The 20878-nt window shown below is 53.8% G+C and overlaps 1 protein-coding gene across 3 annotated transcripts; it reads right to left on the bottom strand.

The window, feature by feature from the left end:
* Window positions 1-562: 562 nt before the first annotated feature.
* GOLGA1 (golgin A1) lies at window positions 563-20322 on the bottom strand. Of its 3 annotated transcripts, XM_066610847.1 has the most exons (23): window positions 20253-20322; window positions 17711-17960; window positions 17370-17460; window positions 16669-16743; window positions 15401-15498; window positions 14296-14328; window positions 13941-14069; window positions 13084-13253; window positions 12673-12784; window positions 11823-11927; window positions 11373-11498; window positions 10589-10684; window positions 9682-9777; window positions 9475-9570; window positions 8462-8614; window positions 7328-7423; window positions 6274-6363; window positions 5972-6074; window positions 4814-5064; window positions 3495-3554; window positions 2844-2990; window positions 2336-2422; window positions 563-2034 (listed from the first exon to the last, which is right to left on the bottom strand). In XM_066610847.1, exons 2-23 carry the CDS (start codon window positions 17864-17866, stop codon window positions 1954-1956), a joined length of 2451 nt encoding a protein of 816 aa, XP_066466944.1. In that variant the 5' UTR covers window positions 17867-17960; window positions 20253-20322; the 3' UTR covers window positions 563-1953. The 3 variants fall into 3 exon arrangements, with proteins under 3 accessions (XP_066466944.1, XP_066466945.1, XP_066466946.1); XM_066610848.1 differs by lacking the exon at window positions 13941-14069; XM_066610849.1 differs by lacking the exons at window positions 17711-17960; window positions 20253-20322 and having other exon boundaries at window positions 16669-16729; window positions 17370-17378.
* Between the last annotated feature and the right edge of the window lie 556 nt (window positions 20323-20878).

Raw genomic sequence — 20878 nt, 5'->3', positions numbered from 1 at the left:
CAAGCCCTTGGTATCCTCATGCAGTGGTACAAAGTGGCCACACACGTAGACTGGGCATGGGCGTTAGCTGGTGCTTTCCAAGGGATATCTAGGCCCGGCCTAGAGTGATCTGAAGCTTCCCCCAGGCCGGGATCCTTCCCTCAACACTGACCACCCTCAGGGAAGGCAGCTGGAAGCCTAAGTCAAGGCAAGTTCTAGAAGGGAACTGGTGATGGGCAGGGATAAATGGCACAAATGCCAGGAAAAGCAAGCTGGGAGGAGCAGCCGTGTTACCCATGAAGCTAAAGCACCCCCAGGCTGAGCCTTTGATGACTTGCAGGGAAGGCACATTTTTCTTGCACCCTCCTGATCTTTTTCTCCATTCTTAAAGGCATTAAGAGGGTTGAGTCATATGTTGTTGCACAGGCAGTACCTGGCAGGGTGTGACAGTTTGGGTATTTTTCCCTGGGGAGGAAAAGGACACACCCAGCCTACTCTCCTACACTGACCAGGCAGCTTGTGGGTCTTCCTCTTACAACTGGCACAAAAGTGGTGGAAAGCAAACCAGGTGGTAATAAGTCAGCCTCAAGTTTTAATCCAAAAAACATATTGCACCACATCTCAGGTCTCTACCAGCCATTACATAACAGAACCCATCTGTACAGAGCAGGAATGGACTTGCCTGATGTCCATAAAGGCCTTTTCTATATACACTCCATTGCTGGGGTCTTTGTACAAGGAAGAAAGTGCATTAGTTGCTACTCGTTGAATATGTACACCTCATTCTTATTCAGATACCATAGGGGAAAAAAAAACACTCAACCGTTAGGCCAAGCTCAGCTTCTGAGAGTCTCGGAGGGCCACAAGTTTATGGCAGCCTAACACCTCAACTGTAGACTGTGGGGTGTTCCACTCTGTATCCTCAGATGGAAGAGCAGGGCATCCCACCCCCTCCCCTGGTTGACTCTTCCTTAATAAGCAGTTGGTACAAATACTGTTGCTTAGCAATAATGCAGCTGTAGTGTTAAGACTGCAACCTACTGTGTGCCATGGTTGAATAAGAGCATCTTTAAATATTAAGTTTTTTTTAAAAAAAGAACAAAAAACCCTGCAGCTTCTACTCTAGATAGTTTTTGGTTAATGACTAAAGGAAACGCACCCGACTGAGATCAGGAAGTCTGTTTCTCCTTTCTGTTCAGGCAAACCAAATGCTTACTTCAAGTAGAGTTAAAACACCAAACAGATTGTAAGAGCCGGTTCAGAGCAGCAGCACATGTGATTCACTTATGAACCCATTCTAGGCTGGGGGAGCAGTCCCCAAGCAAGTGCCACTTCCCCCGGCAAGTTCAGTGAGGGGTGAAACAGGCACTCCTCTGCCGGAGCAGCTGCGTGTTCCAAGCCCAGAACAGTCCTCCGTTTCCCCTACCTGTACACATTAATTTAAAAGGCAACTGGGTCTTCTGTCACACAAACCCTTGAGCGTGTTCCTTGAGAGACAAAGAGCTGGCCGGTGGCCAAGGAAAGTTGTGCTGGAAGCCCCACACATCCACTGCCTGATGAGAGCCGTCTGCACCAGCGGGTCAGAGGATGGGGTGGAATGTCAGAGGCAGTCTGAGAAGGCCCTCCCCTCCCTGCAGGGGAGCACACACTTCTGTGCCTCAAGGTATAGTGGTAGGGATTTGGGTTCCGAGGCATCTCAGACTCCTAGTGCCTGCTGCCACGTGCTTAAGCCTTTGGCTGCACGAGGCCCCGGGCTATGAGCCAGCTCCCCCCTCCACTGCGCAGCCTCAGAAGAGCAGTAAAGGACACCCCCCTTTGACAGTTTGGCTCTGTAAACAATTTTTCAGAGTTCTCATACAAAACACTGTGGCGGCAGCGGTGAAGATCCCTCGGATGTGGCTGGTACAAGTGTCCTTGTTCACAGCAAAGAAGAGAGCAAGCTGGAGGCGGGCAAGCGCACCCTTGGGGGGCTGCTCACAGCCACGGGGTCCTTGGGTTCGAGATGGAAGGCCGGATGCTGCCCCTGGGAGAAGGCTTCGACCCAAACCAGGACGTCTGGCGTGGGGATGGGGGAAGCGGAAAATAAAATTTGCGATTATTAAAAGTGTTGGCAGCTTTTTGCAACCTTCAACTCCTGGAGTGGGTTGCGGCTGCTGGTTCCTCTAAGGAATTACAGGCAAGCCCTCAGTCTGCCATTTCAGAACAACGCTACCCTGCAAGCTTGTTCTCTCTGCCAGCACCAGGCCTTGTGTGCAAGGAAAACCTCACCAAAGGACACTGCACACCAGGCCATTGTCAGTGCCGTTTCACTCCACAACGTGTGCACACTTGTCCTAGGACTGTCCTGAAACTTTACCTTGTATTCCAGGGTCTCCTTGAGCATACTTTCTTCCTCGGGGGAGAAGTTCAGCAGCACAGACACGGCCTTGATCAGGTGGAAGGCCTGAAAGGTGACAGAGCAAATGGTCGTCACGACCCCCTCTCTAGCCTTGATGGCTGGCAAGCCCCAGTGGGAGGGGGCCGGATGCCTTTCTCTGTGCCTTCTAAAGGCATCCCACTAGTCCCTGGGAGACAAGACTGCCCTGATACTGCCAGCTTGGAGCCAAGTTTCTCTGAGTTTCAGAAGGTTTGTTTTGAAAGACTTCTATCCCACCTTGGACTAAACTTCTCCATTGTGCCTGCTGACACTCCACCAGGGCTTGCACTTCCTGCTGTAATTTGCTTGTGCTGCCTTTATTCACCTCCTCTTAACATCACAGAGCGCTCCCCACATAGGAAGGACAGTGTTGATTCCATGCCCATTTGCCGCCGCGCCGCCCCCCCCCCCCAATTAAAAGGCATCAGCAAGCCACTTTTTTTTCTACCTCTGATTCCCGGCAGGACATGAATTTCAACACCACGTGCTTAAGGTATTCAAAGTTTATCTCCCGAGAGTCATTCAGATCCGAGTTGTTGGTCACAGTCAAGGCAGCGCTGGGCACCTCAGGGACTTCGCCATCAGGTCGGATTTTCTGGAAGGGGCAAACGCAGAGCTAGTTTTTGAACCCATGACAGGCCACTCAAGCTCTGAAAGGTGGGAAATTACCTGCCTGCAGAGCTATCCCCCCCTCCCCACCAAAAGGCATGGGATAATCAGGATTCTGTCTATCCCAATAAGAAAGTCCTACACTGAGGAAAGCTGGATGCAGAAACCTGCATATGTTTTGCCACTCTGGGGAGTATTCCTCATATACTGCACTCAGTGCTGCTTCTCATTTTGGGCTTGCTAGTTCTGGGTGGGAAAAGGTCACAAGCGCTCACCCACTTAAAAGATTCGACACCTCCTTCTGAGATTTCAGTGGGAATTGGTCGAGGACCTCCCACAGGGCTAGAAACTTGCCCTTTCTAGATTAAGAACGTAAGAAGGGCCCCGTTGGCTCAGGCCAAAGGCCCATCGAGTCCAGCTTCCTGTACTTCACAGTGGCCCACCAGATGCTTCGGGGAGCAGGCAGAGATTGAGGGCAGGCCACACTCACCAGCTCTTTCTGCAAAGTCTTCTTCAGCTCCGTTATTCTCTGCTGCAGCTGTTTTATCACCTACGTAAGAAGAAGCGAGAATTTCGGCTCACAAGAAGTCACAGAGCGGTAGGTTACAGCTGCATTTCACTCCCCCCCCCAACCCTGAGCTGCTCTTTCTTATGCAACATGGAAAGAGGTTTTCTATTGTTACTTTTGAGTAGCCATTCCCATAAAGCTGACTGGAATCAAAACTGGGAGGGGGGTTGTCACTCGTCAGAGAGGATGTAGCTATTCTTGCAAGACACCAGCATCAGAAAGGCTCACAGATATATCAAAGGGCTTTTAGAAAAAAACACACACACAATGTTATTCTAGAAACCAGACTAAACCCGACTTAGGGAAATGGATATTTTTGCCACACTGTCTTGTTCAATGTTTGTGGGCTGACTGACAGCACCCTGTGATTTCCACACCTCAACAATTCTTGCTTGCTTAAATGACAGTAACCACAGAATTGTCAATACAGTTGATAATCCAGCAAGGGGCTGTTAAGGAGGTCCGCATCAGCCAGGGGCTCTTTCTGTTTGTACCTAGATTAATCCCTGACTGCATAGATCAGGGATGTCAAAGCCCATGGGGTTGGATGCTTCCCCCCAGAAGATCTTTATCTGGCCCCCATTAAAACTGGCCTCTTCCAGAGCTGCCCTTTCGAGCAGTGCTGCTTCTGCCAATGCTCTGAGAGGGAGAGACAGGAGGAGGCCTTAGAAGGTGAGGAATGATGCAAAGGCAGATCAAGGAGTGATGAGAGAACACACAGGCCACCCTTCAGCAGCACTGCTTCTGCCAAGGCCTCACTTCACAGATCACATCTCAGCTGCTGCCAAAAAGCTGGCCTGCATGATAGTTGGGCTCTCCCATACCTTGAAAATAGGATCAAGATTTTCTCTTCGGTCGTTCCTAAGCGAGACCAAAAGCGCTTTGGTTCTGGCCACCCTCTGCTTAATGAAGTCATTTCCTGCTCAGTCACGCCATTTACAGCCCTCAGCAGGCACCACGAATGCTATTTGGACCTGCTGTCAGAAATGGGTCTGACACCCCTAGCGCAGATACAACACACACAGCAAAGACCACAGCAGAATGGGGGCTCTCACCTCTTGGACACCAGTTCAGTGGAGACAAGAAGGAGCCCTTCTGAGCTCCTTGTGGAGGCAAAGCAAGGAGGGAAGATGACTCCCCGAGCTGGAGTTGGGCTGGAGAAGAGGCAAGCAGCACTAGTGGATCAGGACAGCAGGAAGGGAGTGCATGTGAGAGGTCCTAATGCCCTGCGGAGCTCTCACCTTGTTCTTCTCGGCCACCTGCTGCTCCAGGTCCCTGTTGTCCTTCTGCAGCTGGAGGACATCCATGGCAGACACTTCCCCGTTGGGTTCTGCTTCCCCGTCCTCAGAGGGGCGCAAGTGCTTTCCCAAGGGTGCCGAGTCCGACAGGCTCATCTGCTCTCCCGCCGCGGCCTCTCTCTCCACGGTCTGGCGCCGGCACAGCTCGAGGTCGGACTGCAACTGACGGATCTGCAGCAGGAGCGCATCGTGGCCTGGGGCAAGAGGGACCACACAACAGAGACCAGGATCAGAGGCGGGAAGGAGGGCTCCAGGGGTACCACTTGCCAAGTTGGGGCACAAGAGCGGGGGTGCTAGAGTAGCGAGTCAGGAAGAGGCATGCACACCCCAGCGGAGGTGAGTCGCCAAGCCCCCCTCCGCTGGGCTAGTAAGGACCAGCCTAATTCTACCCCCCTCCTCATCTGCAATCTCTTTTAACCAAGAGCCCCTCTGGGGCAGGGGGCCCTCTCTTCATTCTATGCAAAGCACCACAGACGAAACAGTGCAAGGAAGAGGAATGCCGTTCCCACCCCACAGCTGAGCAGACTTGGCAAAGGTCTCCAGTACGTCCCAGATGATAAAACAGCCCCAGTTTGTAATAGGCCCATTAGGAGGGTGCAAAGAGAGGACCGCTTTAGACACCAGCCCCGTCTCCAGCAAAAATCTGCTTACAGGTTTGCAAGCTGGGCGGTGCAAAGTTGCAGGCAGTAAGCAGTCAAGGATAGAGGAACAGCTCTGCAGGGGCTTTCTCCAGCCCTACTTCAGGATGCTGCAGAGCAATTGTTACCCTGCACATGCCCGATCTTGTCTGATCTCAGAAGCTAAGCAGGGTCAGGCCTGGTTAGTACTTGGATGGGAGACTGCCTGGGAATACTGGGTGCTGTAGGCTTAGACCATAGTCTTTCCAGACTGAAGGTTGCCAACCAACCAGTGGACTGAACCAGGGGCCCTCCCACTACTCTACACCCACCTGTCAGGGCTGACAAGGCTACACTACAGCTAATACCGGCACCCAGAGAACATTCCCCCTACAGGTGACAGACTGGGGGAGTCATGGGAGAAAAGGAGCAAGCGGCCCTGGGACCAGCAGGAGTCATGGGATTCAGGCGAGCTGAGCCTCACCTTGCCTCAAGCGCTGAAGCTCTTCCTCCCCTTTCAAGAGTGCAGCAGTTTTATCCGCAAGGAGCTGGTCCTTCTCCTTCAGCAGCAGGGTCAGGTCTGCGACCTAAACGCGAGAAAAGCAAGCTGTGAACAGTCCAGAGGCTGGTTCTAATCCTTCTGACTACGGACAAGTTCCTATGCACGGATCAATATGGACTGGCCTGGGTGGGGCAGACCAGAAAAGACACTCCAGACTCAGCCCATCTCAGCCCCCTAGCCAAGCCCCAGGCGTCACCACAGTGAACTGGCCAGTGGGACCACACCTGCTGCTGGAGCTCTTCCCTCTGTGTCTGTGCCTCTTCCAGGGCTCTGGCCATTTCCACGCCAACCGTTTCCCTCCTGTCCATTTCTGCCTGCGGAGCAATAAGAACCCTGGAGTGGTTACAAGAACGAGCAACACAGAGAGACAATAAGCTCCCCAGGGACCAGCACAACCCAGAGCCCAGGTTCCAGCCAGGTTATCTGGGTGAAATTGCTTCCAGACCTCAAAGAGGGGACTGCTCAGGGTCTGATCCTGCCTGACCTTATTCTCCCTGCCACCGCTGGCAAGAGGTATCCAGGACACTATTAACACAGGCGCAAGCTGGACCATGAAGAGGGATGAGAATCGGTCTACAAGCTGCCCGAGACCAGATCCGACCACTGGTCCCTCAAACATCAACCCTGGCAGGCAATGGTTCTCCAGGGTTTCAGGCAGGAGCCACACCAGTGATTGAACTGGGGACGTTCCAGGTGCAGAGCTGCAGCCCCTTTGAGCAGGGAGGTGGAAGTCTCCTTCCACGGAAGTGGCTGAGAACAGACTGTTGCTGGTAAGCCTGGTGCTTGAAGGAAGCCACCTCTGAAATCCAGCATGTCTAGATCAAGCCTCCAGCAGGAGGAGAATCCCCAGTGTTTCCACTGCTCTGAACAACTCAGATGGCATTAAAAAAAAACGTCTTTTAGATCCTGAGGGTGAGCACCAAAGGAACTCCACAAGGGACAATCTGTCAAGAATAATTGGGAGGTATTTGCGGCTGCCTCTTCTGGTCAAGAACACCCAGCAGGCTACGATAGTGTCCAGGGGCCAAGAACACCAAAGCAGCCCTGCCGGATCAAACCAAAGAGGGCCCAATCAGTCCAGCATACTTTTGGCGGCGGCAGCTAAGCAGCCGGGTCAGGGCAGCCCATAAGCAGCACCAAAAGGCAGACCTCTCCCTACCCGCTGAACACCCATTGCAGGGGAGCAACTCCCACCGAAAGCAACTCTGTGGCTTCCAACTGGCCAACTGTGGTCAAGGCATGAAGGGTGCAGAATCCGCCCCCTGTACCTGTATATACCTGCAGTCTTTCCACTTCAGGCTCTTGCTTCTTTAAAGAGCTTTCCAGGTCTCTACATCTCTCCTTGAGCTCTTCATTCTCATTCTCCAGCTGGCTCTAATGAAGACAGGAAAGCCTAAGATTTCCAGGATTCACAACAGGGCTTGTAGGGCTGGCTCTCTCCCCCCTGCTACACCAGATGTGGTTCAGGGGTTACACAGTGCTCATATTTGTGTTCAGATCTTACTGGGGGTCCTTCTCTCTCCTACCCTCTCTGGATACCACTGTGTTAGATAATTATCGGCCAGTTTTGAACCTCTGGGCAAAGTGGTTGAGTGGTTCAGAGGGTTCTGGATGAAGGAAATGATCTGGATGCTTTTCAGGCTGGCTTCAAGAAAGAAACAGCCTTTGGTCACCTTCGTGGGTGACCTATACCAAGGTCTGGACAGAGAGTGCATCCTTGTTGGTTCTTTCGGACCTTTCATAGTGTCTTTCTGGGACAGCTGGGGATTGAAGTCACCGTTTTGCGGCGGCTCCACTCCTTCTTGGCAGACAGATCCCAGATGGTGCTACTGGGGGACTCCTGTTCTGCACCGCAGGGTTCTAGACTGTCCCCCCATGCTATTTAATATCTACATGACACCACTGGGAGAGGCCATTCAGGGATTGGGAGTTGGGTAACAGGTGTAAAAAAAATTAAAGCGGAAGCCCTCCGCTTCAAGTCAAAAGTTCAGAAATACTTCATTGTGTCTGGAAAATACCTCCAGGAGAAACGCAATATCAGGCCTGGACTGTTGCAACTCGCCTCCCAAAATGTAACACAAGTCATAAAAATTCACATAAGTTATTCCAAATAAATTTCATATACCCATTTTTAGGGACTTGGGATTTTTTTTTTTTAAAAAGTGATTTTTAAGGGTTTTGTTTCAGTTTAGGAACTTCAGGGGCCAAGTGTTAGCCCTGCATATGAAACGCTTTGCCCGCTCAGACAGCACTGTGCCAAGGTTGCCATTGGCCGTCCCAGAGTGGTGCCAAACAGTTTATGCAGGCCACGGAACCTGGACCGACGGGGTGCCGAAGTCTGTTATTTCATTTCCTCAAGTATCCAGAGTACGCCAAGCCCGAAAGCAAGGAAGAGGGCAGAGCAGTACTCACAACCCTGTGCCGGACGGTTGCCACTTCAGACTGGTGCGCGGCTCTGAGGGCAGCAACCTGCTCCTCCTGCCTCCCGACCAGCTCTGCGCGTTGACGCTCTGCAGCCGAGATAGCTTCCTGGACCCTGCTGGACTCCGCCTCCAGGTCCCTTTGCTGCAAAAGGGTGGCCGGGAAAGAAGTGAGAGGAGATTTTCAGAGCGGCTGTTTCATGCCGCTCGGCAGATCCGTAAACCGTTTCAGACCAAGAACGTAACCAAAGTGAGGAGGGCTGGGGGAAATGTTCACGTCGGCCTCGACAGACAAGCAGGAACCCACGCCAGGTGTTTCTCGCCCCAGCGTTTTCAGACTTATCTCCTTGCCCTTGAGGGCTAGCAGCTTATTATTTTTTTAAAGCACAGAGGAGTTTGTGCGAGTCAAAGTCTCTTCTAAAGGGGCAGGGGAATTGACAGCCCCTAGCCAAGGCACCAGGCACAATCCAAACACCTAAATAAAAGCAACACCTTTCCAAAAACCATCCCTACTGAAAGGTGGGAGCAGAAGGGGGGGGACGGAAACCACCAAAGAAGCAGACTTTTCAATGAGAATATTGGGAGGAAGGGCAGGACTGAAAGGATACACGCTCCCCCTCAGTGGCTGGGGTTCCCAGGTACCACGCCTTGACGGGTGCCAAAAGGCCCACTTGCCACCGCAGTACCTCCTCCTGCACCCCACCACAGTCCCTCGGAGTGGTTGCATGCTGCTCTGAGCAGCGGACCGCTCCTTTCCCCCCCTTTCCCCAGAGTGGCACACAACCAATTTGTAACCCAGAACTGGCAGTGATGTCATTAAGTTACAGCAATTGCTTCCAGGCCAGGCACTTCCAGGGAGGGGGTGACACAGAGAGTCACCACCCCGGCTGCCAGAGGGGCGAATTACACCCACCGCTCACCCTCCCTGCCAGACTTTGGTTGAAGGTTTTGGCTACCAAGTTCCCAACCCTTTTGCCTTGAGGTCTAGGGGGACTCACAACTCACCAGCTTCTGGACCTGCAGTTCCCTTTCCCTGACGTCATCTTTGCTCTTTGCCACGGCTTCGCTGGCAAGCTGGAGCGCACGTTCGTGCTCTTTCTGCTGCAGAAACAAAGGGGGTGTTATTTTTTTTGTTCTGGGAACTTCCAAAGTGCCCTCAGAGACGCGGGGTGGGGGGGAAGGAGAACAAGAAAGGGCTCAAGTGGCCGCTACCTGTTGCAGGCTGCTCTCCTGCAGGCTCCGGGCAAACTCCTCCTTCGTGTTCAGGAGCGCCTGCCCTTCGGCAACTTGGCAGTTCAGTGTGTGAATCTGAAACGCAACGAACGCAACACTTGAGACGAAATGCACAACCTGGAGAAGCGCCTGCTACGGTTTTCGCTGGCTGGACCTCTCAAGAGCGCAGGGGGAGAAAGTCACGTCTCCGGGTTCCCTGCGTGCAAAAACGGGCTCCCGGATGCGCTAGTTTCATACTGAAAAAAGAGGGGAGCTTGGCTTGCTGTTTTCAAAGGCAGGGGAGCAAACACCCAGTCAAGATCGCACTTTGCACATTCCAGCTCTCTAACAAGGAAAGCATTTTGCCTCCTCGCCTCACAGTCTTGCCCCATAGCAAGTCTAGACCAGAAACCCAATTTTTTAAAACATCCAAATATTGGCAGCCTGAAGGTTGTTGCCCTTCCTCAAAGCCCCAAATGGCGTGGAGCGGGTTTAAGGAGTCACGGGTGCTGCTCTGAAGCTCCCTACAACATCCAGAGGGTCTCTGCATTGCAGATAACAAGAACAAAGGCACAGATAACCAGGGGTAAGTCGCAATTCCGCCCCTTGCGGATATGCAGATTCAGATAGCGAGTTTGCATATAAACAGAACTGACCGTAGGTAAACCAGCTCAAACTATCCAAACCGGTTGCCAAAACGCTTTTTAAAAGTTAGTATCCGAACTGGAGAGTTTAACATGAAAAACGCAACAAACCTGAACCCAACAGTTTTGACACTTTCTAGTGCAGGGGGACTCCAAGGAGGGGTCACCTCTGAAAATAGAGCCCTCCCTCTACCAAAGCAAGAGGGGATCCTCGGGAAATTCGGGTGCTGAGGCTCCCTCTCTCCCCCCCCCCTGTCGCATACCTGGGTCTCAAGCAGGCTCAGGCTCTTGGTGTGACTTGCCCGTGTGGCCAGAAGCTGCTGCCTGGACTCCTCCAGTCTTTGTTCCAGAACACTCTTCTGCAGATGTCAGAAACAGCCATTAGGCCACCCTGCACTAGAAGGAGCAGGTAGATCCCAGCCCCGCCTTGGCAACCTGCACTTTGCCGGAGCATAAAACAGGAGCAGCCCCTGCAGAGCCGACACCTAGCTCTTAAGCACATCCCGTGGACCAAAAAACTCAAACGCGTATGTAATCATCACCATGCACGTGGACAGTGCTTCACGTGTACAACTGTGACTCAAACCTTACAACCACACTGTCAGGCTTGCAGGGATTACTCTCCCCATATTGCAGACGGGGAAGACCGAGGCCAGGAGAGAGTGGCTTGCCCAAGGCCTCCTAATAAAAACGCATGGCAGAGCTGAGGTCTGAAAAAAAGGGGACTGCGAACCTGCAGTTCTAACTGCGCTGGCCTCAGCATGCACGCTCGGAAGCAACCCCCGCTGCGTGCAATGGGGATTACTCCCAGGAAGCGCGCATGGGGTGGTGGCCTAAGTCTCCTAGCCACTAGATCACACCCGCTCTGTTGATGAGGTCTGTGAGCCTATGGAATGTCATTCTCTTGGCTGCCTTTTCAGGAGGTCTTTTTCGGTGCGGTGCTCGTTTCCTCTCTTTGCTGCTTGTTGGGAAAGGGGCCTCTACGCTCAACAGAGCAGGCGGAGTTCTCGGCAGGGCGCTCGGCCAAACGCCGCCTGTGGCTGTTACCTCCTTGAGCAGCTCCCGGACGTGCTCGTCGTCAGAGAGGTCCCCTTCCAGGCGCTTCTCGAGCAGGCTCACTTTCTCCTGCAAGCGGCTGATGAGCTGGTTCTTCTCCTCTGCTGCAACCATTGCCTGTTGGGACACCCAATACACCCTTTTCTGCTCTGCAGGCAGCTGCCAGCCAGAGACAGGGATCTGCCCTCTCCTGCTCTGGGGGGGGGGGGCTCATATTCAGTTGGCCACAACAAGGACACATCCAGAAGAAACCAACCCGCAGATAATTCCCAGAACGCGCCCTTTGTCTGCGCAGAGCGTCAGGGCTGGCTGTTCTGGCTCCTGAAATATTTGGGACGCTGCCGTTGGTGCAGACTGGGATGGACGTTCCAACCTTTTCCACGGCAGTGCCCAGCACTAAGGGTCTCCCCCCCCCGCCCATCTTTTAAGGCACACGCTTACAGGCTGGGCCTTTTGCTTGTGCTGCTCGTACTCCAGCTTCAGCGATTCGTGCTCCGCCTGCAAGGTTGCCAGCCTTTTCTCACAGCCAGAGGTGGAGGCCTGAGCCTGGAGCCACGAGAAAAAAAAAAGCCCCACACCTAGACCTTTGCCAAAAATCAGAGCTTTGCACACACATACACTCCACTGCCTGGGGCCACAGGGCTAATCTGACAGTGGTCTTGGGCAGGGCGGTCCTGGGACAATCGGTTATGACCAGAACTAAGCTGTCCAGCACACTTTGCTAAGAAACTCGCACACAGTCAGGCCGTGGCTTTCTTCTTATGTGGTTCTACCCACGTTACTTTTAATCTGACCAAGAGGCTCCTTGAGCAGGCCTGCACAGAAAGGGGGCCCCCCAAATGACAGATGGATGGATGGATGATGGCCGGATCCCAAAGGATCCCCTCTATGGAGAACTCATGCAAGGAAAGCGCCCTACAGGTAGACCACGGCTGCGATACAAGGACATCTGCAAGAGGGATCTGAAGGCCTTAGGGATGGACCTCAACAGGTGGGAAACCCTGGTCTCTGAGCGGTCCGCTTGGAGGCAGGCTGTGCAGCATGGCCTTTCCCAGTTTGAAGAGACACTTGGCCAACAGTCTGAGGCTAAGAGGCAAAGAAGGAAGGCCCATAGCCAGGGAGACAGACCAGGGACAGACTGCACTTGCTCCTGGTGTGGAAGGGATTGTCACTCCCGAATTGGCCTTTTCAGCCACACTAGATGCTGTTCCAGAACCACCTTTCAGAGCGCGATACCAGAGTCTTTCGAGACTGAAGGTTGCCAACACTCAAATGACAGAATAAAACTCACGTTTTGCAGATCGACCGAGAGCCGCTGGATGAAGGCCTGGAGATCGTGGCCCCGCTGCTCCAGGGTCGTGATCTTGCTCTCCGCACTCTCCTCTGCCTCTATGAGCTCATCTCTTTGGCAAGCAAAGTGAGAATAACGGAGAAGCGTCAGACACAGGTCAGAGGCAGAGGCGGCCGGTTCTTGAGCCGTTCTTACCCGGGAGGGAGGAGCCTTCCTGATTCTGAGGAGCAGCTCGGCCCTTTTCTACCCTGAGCAACAACAACATTTTCTCCCCTCAAGTCCCACCCAGGAGCCAGGAGAGATTCAAATCCACGGCTGCCGCCAAAACCAGCAGGGCTCTTCTTCTGCCCTAATGATCTCTCGGCCCACCCACGCAGACCAACCAGATTGCAGGATCAGGCCTTCCCCCACCTTTCCGACTCCAGCTCTTCATGCTGTTGCCGAAGCTCCTGCAGCTCGCCGGCCAGGCGGGAGGACAAGGCGCTAGAGGTCTGGAGCTCCTCCCTTGTGTGGGTCAGCTCTCGCGTCGTGACTTCCAGCTTCAGCTCCAAGTACTTCAGATTCTCCTCCTTCTGCAAGAGCTGGATGCAGGAGAAAAATAAATAAAATTGGTGACTCCAACAGCCCTGCTGCATTTCTAAGCGTGAGCAAGGGATCTCGGCACTGCCTTTTTGATGACTTGTGTCATCAGATCGTGGCTAGCCTAGCACCTCAGGCAAGGGTCAAGTAGTCTATGAACATCAAAAACAATACACTTTCCCGAAGGGACACAATGCACCCACCTTACTGAAGCTATGTGTTTTAAGTTAGGCAGGGCCTAGATGGTGGTGGCCCCAGGAGTCTCAACAACTGCTTGTGGACCAAGTGGGATAGCGGACGTTTTTACAGACAAACATTTTGAGTGGCATCTGACTCCACAGATTCCAAGTGCATTCAACATGCTGCAGGAAACTGCCAGGGATGTTTCCACGCCTTCTGGCCTTGTGCAAAGATTTAAATATGCTGGAACTCAGGAATGGCAGACCACAGAGGATCTGACCGTTTACAAATGACCAACAGATCCATTGGTTGCAGTATGTTGCCACGTTGGAGCTTTTGTGGCATTGCATGACTTGCAAATGAGTCTTCACTTATTCACAAAGTGAAAGGCGGCATTAAGCTTTCTGGGGGGGGAACGGGACGTGTCATCCTTCAATAGAGGAATAACTGAATCGGACAAAGGACAGAGCACGTACGTCTACATCAGCGGTCTCCCCCAAAAGCCTCACCATGTGCTTGACCTTCGCTAGCTCCTGCAGCTGAAAGCCTTCCAGCTCGTCAAGCTCATCTCGCTTCTGGAAGAGGTTCAAGCTCTGCTCCCTCATCTCTTGCAACTGGATTGAAAGGAACTTCCTTTCCTGTCGGGCAGCCACCAGAACACAGGGGTAGGGAGAAGGAACCAGCTTCAGTCCAGAGCTTTTAAGCGGGAAGCTGCTAGGGACTAGCCATCAGGCACCCCAAGGACCTGACTACCAAGACAACCTAGTTGTAAACAGGGAGCCTAATTCAAGATTGGAGCCTGGGGGTGGGGTGGACTAAGGCAGGCGCTTCCCCCAAGAAGAGACTCGCCTATATGCTACTTACGTTTTCTAGGTGAGCCAGCTTCTCACGCCACTCCTGGAAAAGAAGAAAAGAGCAAGTCAACATTGCCACGTCTGCTCACCTAGACAGGCAGGAAAAAAACACGGGGCTGCTCTGTTGGGAACCACCAGGGAGCAAACCAGAAATAAGCCAGGGAGGAGGCTGACGGGGCAGCAGTGAAACTTGCAAGGAGCCCAGACCAAGGCGCTCTGCAGAATTCAAAGGGCATCCACCACAGGGCCTCTTGTTACATCACAGTGTGGCTTCCCACCTTAAAGGGACAGTCTCAGTTTGTTTCCAGGGGGAACACAACACCCACAAACCGGGCAGTTCAGCACCCCAGGTTACATTTCTACTTGGAACACACATACCCCAGGATAAAATAGGGGAAGAAAAGGCCATTGTTTCAGTTACCTGCCTTTAGATTTAGTTACAGTGGGGAACGGGAGGACTAAGGGCTGATGCCAAAAGCTTCAAGGAAAAGGTGGCTTTTGGAGGAATTTGGACTAGATAAGAGAGGAGGCGTCACGCAGGTGTTCCAGGAGACGGATAGGTTCAAGGAAAAGGGAAGGGACAAATCCGCGTGTGGTGCTCCTCCCACCACACCCAGAGCAGAACCCCTGGCTCCACATCCCACTTGCTGCTGCTGTGGCACTTTAACAGTACAGTATTGCGAGGCAGTCAGGCACACACCGAGGAGTGGCCGCAAGAGCTATCGTCCAGAAAGGGCAGGTAGCGTCAGCACCACAGGATAACTCAAGTGAGTTTGGGAAGGGCTGGTGATGGGGAGATATGTCTGGCAGACAACTCTGGAAAAGTGTCCCCAAAGCACGATGCCCTGCCCCTGAGCCAGGCTCAGAAGCAACGGCAGGAAGAGGGATGAGTCTCAGTCTCCTGCTTGTGGTCTTTCCAGATGCATCTGGTTGGAAACAGGGCATGGGACTAGATGAGGCTCTGGGTGAAGCCAACAGGAGATCTTCTCAAGAACTCAGAGCAGTCCGGGGTGGGGGAAGTTCCTGGGAGAACCTGAGCTTGGCCCCCAGCCGTGCTTTGCACACTCGTGTGCTAGAGAGCCTGCCTGGTGCCAGCATTTCACAGGCCTGATTACCTGGTCCTTCTTCTCCAGTGCCAAGGCCATTCCTTCAGCCATCTTGGCCCGGTTGGCCTGGTGAGCCTCATTCTGCTCCTGAAGCTTCCTCATGGAGGCTGTGGGCGACACAGAATCTTGAGTCACACCCCAGGCATGGTTCTTGCGTGGTTCACGTCACATGAGACAGACTCAGACTCTTGCCGTGATGGGCATAGAAGATAAGAAACTCCTGTAGACAATGCCAGCCCAGGAGCTCACCCGACCCAGCACTGTAGGCTCCAACTGGCAGGAACTATCCAGACCTGTTTGCATTTCAGTGGAGACGCTAGGGACCAAACCTGGGATTTTCAAGTTACTGGTGGGCTATGGATTCTGGATAGCAAGAGAATCTCTTTGCCAGGACTGCTGAGGTTTCCTCTGCCCCCACTCCTTCTGCCCCCACTTCCCCTTGGCAAGTCTCCAAACCTCACACTGGCCCTTCACTGCCAGTTTGTACGGGATGCCCATCTCCTCATTTATCGTGCTACTCAGAATAAAGAGGGATTTGACAAATTCTCTCTCAATTGATACACCCAAGCAAGAGCCGTGTTCCTACGGCATATTTCTGGACACAAAAAAAACATCACTGACCTCGCAAATAAATATACCCAAAACACTTCGAATAATCAACACTGAGATAAACGTGAGCGTTCTGGGCCAGGGAAAACCCACTTAGACTTGGGGAGAACGGGCAAACTCCATACAGACGGTGGTGCTCGGCTGGGAATTCGTTTCTCCCGCTCAACGACTTTATAACGAAATTACTTAAAACAAAACGGCTTTAAGTGAGGACTTGCTGTGCCTATCACCTACCTCCTCACCACCAAGAAAAACAACTGTCTGGGACTGTGGGCACCCTAGAGGAAAACAGGGGTATATCCAACCCCAGCTCCTGCAATCCACAGGTTTGGGGACTGGCTGGGCCTTGAACAAAGAGGTTGCAGGCAACAAGCAGCACACGCAGCTAAAAGGGATACCTGTCTTTATCTGGTCAGGAACGTGGTACCCTCTGCCTGTTGCTTCAATCCCCAGGGGCTTGAAGATGGAGGACTGTTGCCCAGGCCTGGACACCTGCTCCAGATGAAATTCCGAGTGCCTGTGGGCCTGGCTGACCCCCCACATGTGCCAAAAAGCACAGTTCTTTTCTCCCCACAGAGGACGTGCTTGAACTCGTCACTTGTTGCCACATTTGGAGGCTCCAACTCCGTTCAAAAAGAAAGGGGGGGGGGGAGAAAAAGGGTACGTACAATCCTGATGCTTCTCTAATGCAATTTCAAGCTTCTCCTTAATCTTCTGCAAGTTCCGGACCTGCTCGGCGTAATCTTGTAGCGGGGGAAGAGGCGGCAGCACCGCCGCCGGCCGGACACGGGCAGACAGCAGGAGAAGTGGGGAGAGGGAGGAGAGAAAGGGGGAAAAACGGTGACCATGATTTTCTTGGCTCGAAAATCATTTCTGTTACAGAGAGGCAAGGCAGGTGACCTCACCTGGACATAAAGCCAAATACGACTACTGCACGTTAACCACGAAGGCTGGAGGGAGGTCCAGACAGAAGGAAAAGGCTAAACAAGGGACTGCAGAGCCAGCAGAGAGAATTGAGGCCTGCATTCTCTCCCCCGCTGGGGCCTGCGAGGCAGCTCTTAAAGCAGAGTTGGGCCAGAGACAACAGGGAGATCTGATGACCACTTGCAGCACACCAGCAAGGGCTTCCAACTCTCGACCCTACCCCCTATTGTTTCTGCTACACAAAGCTAAAGGTGTCCCCCCTCTTACTGTTAGGCAGCCTGTTTTTTTTACCCTCCCCAGAGCACAGTCACTATGCCACAGGAACATTTCGGACGCACCCATGCGAGCGAACCAACTCTGCAGCAGGCTGCAGGGGTAGAATTAAGACAGGACGTTTGCCTGACCAGGTTTCCTAACCCAGCACCACGCAGGACAAGGAACTTACCAGAGAGCTTCACCTCCAGCTTCCGTATCTGCTGGTTTCTTCGGAACAGCTGTGAGGAGAGGTCTTCTCTAGAGCTGCTGCCGTCAGAGGGCTTGGTGGGTTAAGAGGAACACAGGAAGATGGTATTAGAATCCCCCAAGGGTTCATTCCACAGACAGGCATGTCAGAGAAAAGACCTGAAAGTTGTTCTCACTCACACACACACACACCCTTTCCCAAATTTTAGGGAGAACCCACACAGCGCCAGACATTTGTCCGAATGGAGGCCTTCCTGTGTCACGTTCTCTAAGGTGTGAGGAAGGCATTGTGCCCTGGGGAGATGCAGCCTCTCGCACACTTACAAAGTCATCCCCTGAATCTGCTCCCACAGATGTGATCGACTCCCTGCTGACCGATCGGGGCAACCGGGCAGTCCCGCCTGGCCGCGGGGCGGAGGCAGCCTCCTCGGCCACCTTCTTCTTCAGCTTGGCAAACATCTTCCAGGGGTGCTCTTCCATCCAGTTCGTGTCACTCACTCGAGGGGCTCATGGCCCTGGCAGTGCTGGAAGATTCAAGAGGGATTCCGCCTGAGGGCAACCTGAGAAGGCAGACCTGTGGACAGAAAAAGCAGCCAGGAGAGAAATAAGAGGACGAGAAGGGCATTTCGCACCCAGGGCATGTTCAGTACAAACAGGAATAAGATTATGCACAGAGGGGCACGCAATGCTTAACGGGAGCCATGGCCTGTCTCCTCAAGAACAGACTCTAACTCTCTAGGAAGAAACAAACACCTAAGTATCTGAAATACAGTCCCAGACCCAAAGCCAGGTATCTGTGTATACCAGAGACATCTTCCTGAAAAGAAGGGTTATGGAAATGTATCACCTGCAGGAGATCATGAACAGAAGGGTTATGGAAATGTATCACCTGCAGGAGATCATGAACAGCTAGACAAGGACTGCCTGGAGCTTCAATATATACTTGCTGCAGATGGCTGGCAATGATACTAGGGTTGGAAGAAGCTCTTGGGCAAACGGCTGCGGCTGCAACACCGGTTGGACGTGACAAGATGGGGGGGGACGACTGCAGCTCAGCCCGCAAGCCCAGGGCACTGCAGAAGGTGCTGAGCTGCAGCCCTAGGCAAAAAACAAGCACCTCTGGCACACTTTAGACTGGCTTGTCCTTAGGAATGAAGGGAGATGGGTCAGGAGGCTGGCAGGCAGCAGCTTGCAGGGTTTCTAACAGGTCTTTCTCTGCTCCGCTGTCAGGGACTGAACTCAGGAACTTCGGCGTGCAAAGCGCCTCCTTTTAGACAGAGCTACGGCCCCTCGCCAAGGTCTTGACGGGTGCTTCCAACCTTGCTGACATCACCTGGACTCTGCCACAGGCAGGAATTCAGTGTGGGTTACCAGAACAAAGCAGATCCCCCCCCCAATACACAAGGAAGCCCAACTGAAAAGGGGGCCCTGCCAAACCACATTGAAAGGGCCTGCGTTCTCTCCGCTCAGCCTTTCCATACACCTGACACCATCACCCTTGGCAACACTGCATTATTCATTGGGTCCCTTGACAACCCGGCTACAGCCACAGAGTACCAGATGCTGCACACGGAACCTCGATGGGCTCGGATCCGCTTTCAGGCAAAGGAAGGAAACCACAACTTCTGCTGTCCTTAACTCTGCCCTCCCAGATCCCTACCACTATAACCTCATGAAGTCCTGCTTGCACGCTTCACAGGCAAAGGGAGGATGCTCACACCTAAATATTTCGTTTTTAATGTAGTAGACTTGATGCTACCCTGGTATTGTGACTGCATCTGGGGAAATGTGACAGATCTGTACTTTTGAGAGGCTACTATGTATATGCTTTTAACAACGATAGCCAATGGTGCTTACTCCTAGTGTGGGTTGGACTGCAGCCTAGGACCGCTAAAAATTTTCCTGCTTGATGATGTCACTTCCGGTCACGACATCACTTCTGGTGGGTCCTGACAGATTCTCATGCTAAAAAGCGGGTCCCGGTGTTAAACATTTGAGACCCACCCCCAATAAAAACCAGGCCACAACAAAGACAGAACATTTCTAGATATATTCAGTTTGTTTGGACCAACCCGGGGGTGGATGGGTGGGGGGGAGGGAGGGAGAGCAACCCTGATGCAGTGCCCAGGACCTCATGCAAAGGCAGGGCAGACTCTGATACTTTACCAAGGGAGCCCCAGAGGAGCTGGGAAGTGACAGGCCGGTCCGCTTAACGCCTGTCCCCTGCAAGCCGGGGGGGGGGGGGGAGGATAATCAAAGTATGAAGCACACAAAGGAACGAGCCTCAATGGAGGAAAACGAAGCTTTAAAAGGGACAAGGTCAGGAATATTTTTCTACCCAGCATGTTGTCAGCCTGGGAACTCCTTGCCACAGGATGGGATGATGCTCTCAGGGTCCAAGGGGGCTGGTTGTGGTTGTGGGGGGGGGGGGGCGGGACGGATGACAGGTGTAGGGTAGTGATGGTCAGCAGCAGCCTGCCTCCTTCTCCTGCTTGGGCCCCTTCTCAGGGGCAGCCTGTGGGGGGCCTCTCAGAGCCAGCTTGGGGGGCCCTCCCAGAGGCAGCCTATAGGGGGCTCTCAGGGCCATCTGGGGGGGGCCTGTCAGGGCCAGCTGGGGGCCCCCTCTCTGGGGCAGCCTATGGGGAGCTTTCAGGGCCAGCTGGGGGGGCCTGTCAGAGGCGGCCTACGGGGGGCCTGTCAGGGCCAGCTTGGGGCTACTTCTCTGGGGCAGCCTATGGGGGCCTGTCAGGGGCAGCTTGGGGGGCCTGTCAGGGGCAGTCGGGGGGGGGCCTGTGGGCCCCACAGGAGGAGGCCTAGCGCCTGCCCACACAGACAGCTCCCCCCCCCCAGCCTGCCACTCCCTCACCTCTCACCAGCTGGGTCCCGTCAGAAACGGTCGCACCACCGGATCCGGAACCTGCCTGGCGGAAGTGACGCGGCGGCGGCGGAGAGGCTACTGCGCATGCGTCCTGGGAAAGAACCGTCCGGCGCTTCCCCGAGAGGCGTGGCCAGAGAACAGGCCCCGCCCCCCGACTGACAAATAGGCGTAGCGAGGCTCTCTTCAGAGGAAGGTGACTGCGCAGGCCCGCGCGGGCAGGGGGCGTAGTCGGGGAGAGACCCCGCCCCCTGCGCCCACGTGTCAGGGAAGCGGGACTCTCCACCGCAGCAGCACGTGTTCCAGTGGCATAGCTGGGAGGGTCAGGGCAGACACCACCCTCTGGCCTCACAGAGCACAGGCTGGCCACTGCCCACGTGGGGGGGGGGGCTCCTGACTGGAAGTCTAGGAGGCCCCAGGCAGAGGGGCTGTGGCAGGCTGGGGGCCCCCTACTGCCACCCCCAGGAGCTCCCCAGCCTCTCAGCCCCCTCCACGCTGGGGGCTCCTGGCTGTGACAGACAACCCCATGACCCTGGACTGGGGTGCACTGGCATGCCTGGGGAGGTCAGGGGGCCATAGCCCAGAGCGACCCCTGGGGGGCTGCAACCCCCACCCAT

This window comes from Tiliqua scincoides, chromosome 16 (assembly GCF_035046505.1).
Source record: "Tiliqua scincoides isolate rTilSci1 chromosome 16, rTilSci1.hap2, whole genome shotgun sequence".
Classification (NCBI taxonomy): Eukaryota; Metazoa; Chordata; class Lepidosauria; order Squamata; family Scincidae; genus Tiliqua; species Tiliqua scincoides.
This window is presented reverse-complemented; position numbering and strand designations above follow the sequence as displayed.